The 10,095-nt window shown below is 46.1% G+C and overlaps 1 protein-coding gene across 1 annotated transcript; it reads right to left on the bottom strand.

Moving 5' to 3' along the window:
* Positions 1–4,146: 4,146 nt before the first annotated feature.
* On the bottom strand, positions 4,147–10,095 carry cbx2 (chromobox homolog 2 (Drosophila Pc class)). Its single transcript, XM_083931747.1, has 5 exons — positions 10,001–10,095; positions 9,854–9,897; positions 8,015–8,080; positions 7,828–7,897; positions 4,147–7,751 (listed from the first exon to the last, which is right to left on the bottom strand). Exons 1-5 carry the CDS (start codon positions 10,070–10,072, stop codon positions 6,399–6,401), a joined length of 1,605 nt encoding a protein of 534 aa, XP_083787873.1. The 5' UTR covers positions 10,073–10,095; the 3' UTR covers positions 4,147–6,398.

Genomic DNA, 10,095 nt, shown 5'->3' with positions numbered 1-10,095 from the left:
GTATACGTGTGTGTGTGTTGGGCCGGGGGGGTGTTGGGATTACACTGTCACACTGTTCATACTGTTTATGCATACCAGGCCACTGTGAGTGCCTCTTTGTCGCGTAAGTGTTTACTTGAATTTATTTTGGGAGAATTCCACATGACTGGGACGGGGATCTCTATAAATTATGGAATCGAGCGCTTTGTGTAATGATAACTTCTGTCAGTTGGTCGGGCTGCGTGACAGTGTTTTTAAGAGCGTGTAAATACAGAGGTGGTGAGAGAGGGAGAGGGGTGTCTGCGTGTTGAAAGGGGCTGCAGACTTTCTTGTGCATTTAGTCTCTTCAGCAGAACAATAACAACGCTGGAAAATGAGCTTCTTACACCACTTTCCCCGTGACACCGGGACCCAGTGGTGGGATGTGCTCTAACTCTAAGTACTGTATTTAAAGGTCCCATATTGTAAGTTTGTATTGTCTTCTTCTAAAAGGCAGGAGCGCTGTATAAATACTGAGTATCAAAAATTCTGAATCCACAGAGAAAAGCACACAGCCCGTATTCAGAGGCTGTGACTGTGTCTTTAAACGAGCCGTCAGGACTTCCTGTACAGTTGTGATGTCACAACTATACCTTATATAGATAGAAAGTGCTGCTACAGTCATTTCACAGCGACGATGGTCCAGAGAGTGCAGATGTGAAAAAGCCCCAAACGCCGACCAATCAGAGCAGACAGGGCTTTTTCAGGAGGGAGCCTAAGGGCGCACTCCCACTGTTCCTCCGTACCGTGCCCAAACAGGTTTTACGGGTGAAGTCTAGTTTGTTTGACCAGTGTGAGTGTAACCGTACCGTGCCTAGCTGTGGCACGCTTTCCATCCACGGCCCGTTTGGGAGAGGTGGGCTTTAGTAAAGCACGTTTGCACATGTACGAGCACGAGCGTGCGCACGTGTACGAGCACGAGGCCTACGGCGGTTCTGAGGTCATTTCCTGTGCGCCTGTTGGGACGTAGAAAAAAGAAGGAGGGACCATGCGCGGACATTTCAAACAATGGCGGTGAAAGGTTCACGTTGGTGTGATGCGGAGGTGGAGTGTTTACTGCAGATTTGGTCGACGAAAAGATAGATAGCAGGTCAACAGTATATGCAACACAGACGTGGTGTGCATCATCTGGAAGCTGGGAACCTGGAGTTTAATTTGAGAGCCAGCTTTTCTAGTCATAAATCTGTTTTTTTAAGGCACCTATTCAAATGTGGAAGCTTTAGAGAGTACAAGGGTTTAGAGCATGGCTGCTCCTGGAGGGACGCCGTCCTGCATGTTTTAGGTTTCTCCCTGCTCCAAAACACCTGAATCTAATGATGTGGTCGTTATCAAGCAGCTGAAGCTTGTCACAGGTTTGACAATCGTTAGACTCAAGCGTGTTAGAGCAGGAGAAACCCAAAACACGCGGGACAGCGGCCCTCCAGGAGCAGGGTCGGGCAGCCCTGGTTTAGAACATCATGATGGAAGTATACGATCACCATGCTTAATTATATCCCATATGTTGCTGCAGTAGTTTTTGGGTTGATACCATTTCTTACACAGATTTGGTGAAAATGTAAACGTTATTGGCCGCCCGTGATTAATAAAAGTGCTCAAAAATCCCTCCACATTAACACACCAAGACCTTAAAGTGTCATTACGGCGCAAAATCATCCCATGGGCTTTTTCAGCACTCATCAAATAAATCATAGAGACAGTTTTTTCTCATGTATTTACTGTTCACAGAGAAATCCAGGAGAGTCGCTGACAGCCGGACGTGGCTAACAGTGATTAGCTCGGGGCAGTGCGGTGAAGGCATTCAAAGGTCTTTTTTAACCACTAATGCTGCTGAAAATAACAGCAAACCTCTGCAGCAGCATGAGAAGAGTCCCTACACACAAACGGAGAACATCCCACTTTGTCATCATGGTTACAGGTCACGCGTATGAAGTATACACGTGTGACCATAGATGAATACCACAGCACGGCCCGTTCTCGCAGCTGTCTGCAGCCGAGGAATGATGGGAAACTCGCTGTACTCTCCTCTGTCCTGTCAGAGGGAGCTACTCCGTCGTTACTGAGAGATTATTTGATTTGAACCACTAAGTGCCAAATCAAAAGCTGAGTTATTTTGCGGTTGCCTCCCCCCGTTCTCAGCGCAGCTCCGGACTCCAAGTTTGTGGGTTAGGAACATAAGGTATTGCGCAGCCAAGCCATACACACACACACTCAATACCTACAGTACACAGACCCGGGGCGAATCAAATGGACTGAGCGGCTGAAATTGAATCGCCGGGCGTACAGTGAAAGCGTCGGCATGTCAGAGGCATGTACAGGTTTCCAAAGTTATCAGGATGATCAGATGAGGATGCAGTGGAAACGGAGGACATCGACGTTGCTCTTGGCGAGCTCCAGAAATGAGAAACTCTGGTGGTAGATATGCGTTTTCCTTTGTGTGGAGGAAACACCAGTGCATGCTGTTTGACTGTTATTGTTGAGACTCTATTGGGAGTTTTTAATGTGAGAGTCAGAAACTTGACAGTTTGTTTGCTGCACATAATAAGACACATCGAGTTAAGGGGTTCAATCTCAAGTGTGTAAACCAACAGATTATAATTATGGTTAATTAAGGAACTGAAGCACTCTTGTGTGTCTTCACCTTCAAGTACAGCAGCACCACCCAGTGGCTGTCGGCAGTAACTGTCCATGAGGTGGAGAGAATAGATAAAGGGAGTCTCATTGAAGTCTCATTGGCTGTGTTTTTAATCTTTAATATGTGACTTTTTATCAGCTGTGCCGATGGAGAGGAAACCAAACAGCCTCAGAGAGAATCGAAGGATCGAATCCAGTCCTGACATCCTGTTTTATTTCTCATCAGCGAATCATAACCATGTATTTATTCACTGCCTTTGTGCCGTCTGTGTCACAACTGACGTGAATCAACGTACAGCAGAGTGCATGAAGTCTGAGCTGAGTTTGCAACTTATTCAAGATGTTTAATTGTCATATGTTCAGTTAAGACAGACGTCGCACGGCACAATGAAAGTCTTACTTTGCACGTCTCCCTGGACACAAAGAAAGTCACAATATATATTAAACTAAACAGGGTCAAAAAATAGAGTTTTAAAAAGGCTGCAATAAAATTTAAGTTAAGAAAAATGCACAGACTAAAAATAAAACTAAATTAAAGTGAAAAGATGGAATCTTAGAACAGATCCAAGGACATTATTGCACGATTGATTATAGGAAGACATGACATCCACGTCCACGTGCGCCATCTTACCTGTAAAAGTACCTGTATATGATATACACATACATAAATAATTACCATTAAACTACAAATAAGCTAAGCAAAGTAACCCAAACACGTTCAATATACAGTCCTGTATTTATTCACTGCCTTTGTGCCGTCTGTGTCACAACTGAGATGAATCAACGTACAGCAGAGTGCATCAAGTCTGAGCTGAGTTTGCAACTTATCCACGTCCACGTGTGCGATCTTACCTATAAAATGACCTGTATATGATATACGTAGACATAAGTAATTACCATGAAACTACAAATAAACTAAGCAAAGTCCACATTTCTCTCTTTAATAAAAGTATATATATCTGAAGAGGATTTATTGCCGTTTCAACATTTTGTCCCACCCCTCCTTCGACTCCTACCTGTGTTCGTACCTCCGAGGTCAAATTGAAGCACGTTTCAAGGTTTTCCAGCACCGCACAGCTGTGGTGAATTACACATTTCTACAGATATGACGTACATGTTGCTAAAAGAGATGGTGTTAGGCTATAAACAACTGATATTGTAGGATAAGAAATCTGAAGAAAAATGATGAGGAAACTAAAATTTGTTGTGAAAGAAAAGCGAATAAAAGTTCAAGCATTTACGAAAACTTCGTCCAAAACTCGAGCACTATTCAAACCTTGAAAAGAAAACATTAAAATTCAAGCTTCTTCAAGGATTGTAAGCACCCGTACGGACCCTGTTCTACTTAATGTGGCCGGCAAATTCAATACACAGTCCTGTAACTCAGAGAGACTCAGCAAGTTGAAACCAAAGAAGTGAGACGTAGGTTTGCACCATTTTATTAGTCGATTTGACGAGCGGCACAATACAAGGATTGGTGACACCGTCCTACCCTGAAAGGCTCCTGATTTTAAATAAATAGATTGTGAAAAGAACAACATGCCATTGAGATGTTAGTAGATCTATTTTAGAGAACAAAAGACCACAGCTGGAGACATTTATGCCACGTTTTGTTCTTTTCGTTAGTTAAGAAAAGGAGATACAATAAAAAACATTTTCCGTATAAACACTGTGCATTACCCCGTAGCCTACCGCGTGGTTGATACGTGACACTGTGATGGCGCCTACGCTAAACTTTACCTAACACGTGATGCGTTTCATTGACTTTAAAATAAGCTGTACTGACAAGACGGCGAATGCTGAGCGCCCATTTTTCACCTGTAATCTGAGAATCAGCCCTTTTGTTTTCAGCCTGTCCTGAATGAGGACTACTCTAACTTTAAACCACTGTTTCAATAAGGCGTTAAACGTGTCTGTTCCACGCATTTGTGAAACCTCTTCCTTTTTCTCTGTCTCAAAACAATAGGGACAAGGAAACGGTCCGGTCTCCATATGCTCTAGGGGTACTTCTTTACTGAACAACCTGAAATTCTAGCTATCTTTGGGGTAATGCCTTTGTGTTTAGTCTTTGAGGGAAAGAAAGGCACAGTCTGCAGAGCAGGATTAGACAGAAGAGTTCAGTCGAAGTGCTTTGTTGCTGAACTCCTCTCGAGGGAGCAGAATGTAGCGCACATTGTTGTGGTTTCTTTTCCGTTACATCAGATAAAGATCTTTTTTTTTTCTCCTCTCTGGGAGGCCGGGCCTGCAGCTCCTGAGCCCATGCAGGCGGGTGAAACGAGACGTCTGCAGCTGCAAGGAAAAGAAGAACAGAGAAAGAAAAACCCAACAGAATCTTTTGCATTTCAGTCCTCCGCGTTTGGAAACACCAGCAGCGGCAGACATGATAACATCTGGTGTTTTGTGGTCGGCGACAAACAATGCCGAGGGGTTTATTGTCGAGCTCTGTCCACACCCCGGCCTCTCCCACGGCGGAGTCAAAGCCGCTGCCTCTGGCCATCTCAAAGGCTCGTGGGAAGCCGTGCATCAGGTGTACCGGCCGTGATCGCCCTGCGGTGTCAACACAAGCACAGTTCTCTGGTTTTTGTCCGCACTAATTACAAGTCTGAGAAGATTAGAGCTGCCGGGTGAGTGAAGGACAGAGCTGGCGCAGAGGCAGAGGAGCAAATCTCAGGCTGGGTCTTATCTGGACAGAGGAGAAACACAGATACTGTATCTGACTCCCCACATGCTTCGGCCCGTTTGGAAACCCTTGCTGATAAACTGTCTGCACTGTGGAATGAAACTTCTTTCTGAGGCGATAACGTTGCGCACAGTTCAACAGCGGGTGGAGCTCGGAGGCCGTTCTGATGGAGCTTTTCATGATACAGAAAAAAAGCCGCTGTCTCCCGCTGGTACAAGTTTATACAGCGTGAGAGTCTAATACATTTAGAGCTATATAAAAGTAATCATACGGACACACTGACGGTATACCCTGGAGGGAACGGTTCTCCCGTCCCATGAGAAATGAATATACATACGCAGCAAACGTCGATAAAAAGAGGTAGCTAACTTTTGAAATGTTAAAAAAATACTATACAAACAAATAACTATCGATTTGATATTTGACTCACAACACATGACATTTTATAAACTAAATGTCTGCTAGCCAAAAGAGAAACTACCCCTCCTGCTCATACCTAGAGATCAGCGTGAATAAATGTATGAATGCTAATGTTTCACACAGATTCAGCAACCTACGCCGGACCATTGGAGTTCTACCCTGACACTTTAAAGGTGATTAAGTTACGATGCAACTTTGAAACCTTGCAGCTTTGTGGGCTAGATGCTAAATCATACCCACTGAACGGACCTGTCATACTACGTGTCAACACTTAAGTTAGCAGCTAGCTAACGTTAGCTAGGAAGGGTTATGGTAAGTTTAAAGGACAGGCTCGGGGTTACACCTCGTTACTTATAAGGTTAGAACTTCTACCCGGCTGTGGGCGTCGCCCCCTCCTCCACTAACTTTTCTTTAACAATTTGTAGACAAATAAATAATCATAATCAACAACTGATCAATCCTTTTCTTTGTGTTTTAACCTAAAAACTGGTCTTTAACTAAAAGATGAAGCGCGAAATAACCCCCGGTCCCTGCTGCATTCCTCAGGGACACTCCAGCCAAAGGTTTATCTAATTCCTTCAGAACCTGTAACCCCCCCGCACCCTGGTTTGGTTCAAAACACATCTGGTTTGCAGTGTCTGGAGTCCTGTCAGTAGTTGCGCATGCTGAAGAAGCCCACGCTGGTCGGCGACTCCTTGACTGTGACAGTAACTAGATTAGCGGTGACGTCTGTTACAAACACGTGTTCTATGAGGCTCCGCGTGGGCTTCCAGTCCTGGTTCTGGACGGCTACTGAGCGATCCTGTCCAACGTAGGAGGAATCCTGATCGGAGTCCGAGCTGCTCTCATCTTCACCTGTACTCATGTCGTTCATTTTGGCCTTCTTGCCGTCTTTGGAGGCCGATCTCTCTTGCTGGCTCTGGACCTCCGTGGAGGATTTCTGCATGCTGCTCTTCTCCAGCCTGCCCTGGACTCTGGGGGTCTGGATTTCAGCCGCTTCCTTGACCTTGTCTGCTCCGGGCTGGCTCTTTCTGGTCTGAAGTCTTGCTGGGGTCGCTGGACTCTTTGGAGGGTTATACTCCTGGTGCTGTGGCACAGTGGATTTCCTTGCTGGGTTTGTTGCATTTCTGAGGCCTGACACTGGAGCGGTGCCGTTCCCTGGAGCATCGTTGCTTTGCACCAGTTTGTTCTGAAGGTTGAGCGGCTGCGGACCAGAACCTTGATTGGATGAGGCATTTTTCGATGGTAAGGCAGCCACTGCTTTAGTATTGGGTATCCGCTGAAGCGTTGACACAGGGGCCTGGGGTTTCTTTTGTCCATTGGGGGAGCTTAGTGTGTGCTGAGTGGTTCCTTGAATGAGGTGTTTGGATGTATTCAAATTCAACGCTGCTACCCCTTTTGATTTACTGGCAGCTGCTTTCAAATCCAGACTTGTCCCGCTGCTCATACTGGAGATGGACAGTTTACTCTCAGAGACATTCCTGCTCTGGCTGGATTTGCTCAGAGAGAGGGAGGCGGGTTGGACTGACCTGCCAGATCCCACAGAGCTTGGAGAGTTTTTAACAGCCCCGCCCTCGGTCAGAGAGCTCCTGTTCTGGCCCCCCGCTGCATCCCTAGGCGAGCCCCGATGAAAGCCCATGAAGGTGAAGCTTGCTGGATGAACGGGCTTCTTGATCGCCCCCGGAAGGTCAGCATCCTTGGGCGTCTTTGGGATTTTGCGAGGGCCCTTGTTCTGTTGGAATTCCTTCACTTCGGGGGACGGCGCTTTCCTGCTTCGCTTCTTGGGCGGCTCCTGTTTCGCGACGACAATCTGCGCCTTCTTCTGAGGGACGGGGTGAAGGTCTCGGGTTCTGACCCCCGGGGCCGCCTGTTTAACGTGGCTGTCGTCGTCATCGTCGTCCGACGAGGATGAAGAGGAGGAGCACGAGGAGGAATCATCGGAGGACGACGACGATGAGCCAGATGAAGAGCTGCTTGACTTTGAAGCTTCGGGCACATTTTCCTAAACGAGAGGGTAAATGTTAGATACACCGTACTAAGCCGATAAAGAACAACTCTCTGCTTTGAATTGTACTTACTAGGATTTTCCGTGGTCGTCCTCTCGGCCGTTTCCCTTTTTTAAGCATCAGAAGCTCCTTTTCTTGCTCTCTATTTAAAAAAAAGTCAATAAATGCTTAATTGGGGATTAATACGCATTCATCAACTAATGTTGTAGCCCCACATTGACCACTCTTGGTGTGTTCACGCCTCGATAGGGACACTCACTTCTTGTTGAATGCGGCCAGCAGTCGTGGGTCCAGGATGTTTTCTTGGGGCTCCCAGCTGTTGTGTCTAAAATTGACATGAGAGCGTCACACATCAAGCTCAAACCAGAGCGTGAACTAAATCTATTATGCCTGCGTGCACAGATCTGTACACTCTAATTTAACCATCAAACACACGCATATTAGTGGAAAGCTGTTAATAGATCCGCCTAACAACATCTGAAACCAGTTTGCAACGGTGATTTTGGAGGATTGCGTCTTGATTCTTTTCTTTCACTTTATGAAACAGCTAAATCTGACAGTCACACGCATTTAAAGCAGTGTCTGACCTGCAGTGCTGAGGTGAGAACGTAGACCGCTCTTTAAATTCCTCTTCCAGACTGAAACGGAACGAGCTCCGCGATCAATTTACCAAGGGTTTAAAAGAGGACGCGGGGCCGGGGCTGCTGCAGAAATATGCGGGGAATTTCTGGGAATGTTTGGCTATTTCAGTGACAGAAGGTACTTTACAGCTCGCCTCCCACCCACAGCCAGGAAATCAGATCCAGTTTGGAGTTCTTTCTCTCCCCGCAGAGCGAGCACACGTGTGGTGAACACCAGACTGTAGGAAAACACCAACACACCAGGAAGGAAGAGCAGTTTTTAAGGTGTAAAAGTGCTCTGACATTCATGGGAAGTGATGAAAACAAGTACTTTGTTGTGCTTGTGACGGCACAAATTGCAAAAATAACAAAATTTTTCAGTTGCTTCTTTGCGGCACGTGCACAAAGTGACAAGGCCCAGGGCCGGTTCATAGTTGAATTTGTCATGTGTTTGATTTTGGCCTTTTTTTTACGGTTGCTACTCTTTTTTTCTGGATATGAAAACCAAAGCATCTGTTTTGTAATCATTCGTACAAATTCAGGAGAGTAAAAACTTGCAGAACAACAAAAATAAACCACACTGTGTGTCGTCCTGAGGCGATCTGAACTACACGCATTCGTAATGACCTCTCTCCTCATCACTTGTTGTTGAATAGCCTGTTCTGATCAGCAGTCACCACTGAAATAATCAACCCCCACCCTCCCAACACACACACACACACACACACACACACACACACACACACACACACACACACACACACACACACACACACACACACACACACACACACACACACACACACACACACACACACACAAAGGATGTGGTTCTAGAAAGCCATGGAGCTGGCAGGCAACAGTGTGCATTGATGGTGGATTACAGCAACAATGTGGAGTGAACAGAAAGGGCAAGTGACAAGAACTGAAGGCGGAGGGGAGCAGCAGGGCAGCAACATGTCTGCAGAATCAAAAACTGCACAAAATAACTGTAAAATTCACTGTTATGTAATAATCACAACATTACATAAAGTAGTTCCAGATCAAATACTAAAAAAAAAGTCCTTGTAAATAGATTTACAATGGTAAAGTAGAGTAGCACCCAAATAACTTGATTAAAGTCAGGAATGTAATTGGGAATAAAACAGATTATTGTGATAAAAGGAGGTTTGTAGCAAAACAGTAAAGACGAAACGGATTCAAAAGTATCCGTTTTGGATTTGCGCTAACTCTCCAATAACACTGAGGTGTTGTGAACAAAAGAAAGCAACCGTAAAGGCACCGTTTCCACAAACTACCCACGGAAAACGAACGGGATTCACTCCGCGTCGTCGTCGCGGGGCTTCTCTCCGGGATCGGCCCGCAACAAAGTAACGAAATGGCGGATCTAACGGACGCTTTCGGGCCCCGAGGAGCAACAAGCGACACGTTGTTGTTGTTTTCATTGTTTGGGGCTGAGCGGCTCCACTCGTACTCACTTGGATGACCATCCCCTCCACTTCACCAGAAACTCCAACTTTCCCTGAAACACAAGCAGGAGAGACGGTTGAGTGAGACGGTTGAGTGCGGCCGACACCAGAAGAAACGCGCGGGGGGAAAGAGAAACATTGTTGCCCGGCTCTGACCTTTCTCAGCCGCTTGTTCAAGATGCATTCCGCGTCAAAAACCTGCTCTCCCACGGCGCTCAGCTCCTCCATGTCTGCCTTCACCCCCGGCAAGA

This window comes from Echiichthys vipera (genome assembly GCF_963691815.1).
Source record: "Echiichthys vipera genome assembly, chromosome: 17".
NCBI lineage: Eukaryota > Metazoa > Chordata > Actinopteri > Perciformes > Trachinidae > Echiichthys > Echiichthys vipera.
Note: the sequence above shows the minus strand (reverse complement) of the source record. Positions and strands in the feature narration are given on the sequence as shown.

What these genes read in the sequence shown, in the direction of transcription:
- cbx2 (XM_083931747.1), bottom strand. Translation starts at nt 10,072, where the DNA reads ATGGAGGAGCTGAGCGCCGTGGGAGAGCAGGTTTTTGACGCGGAATGC. An exon ending in TGAACAAGCGGCTGAGAAAG is followed by an intron (nt 9,898 to 10,000) that starts GTCAGAGCCGGG and finishes CTTGTGTTTCAG; the next exon opens with GGAAAGTTGGAGTTTCTGGT. An exon ending in GACGACCACGGAAAATCCTA is followed by an intron (nt 7,752 to 7,827) that starts GTAAGTACAATT and finishes CCTCTCGTTTAG; the next exon opens with GAAAATGTGCCCGAAGCTTC.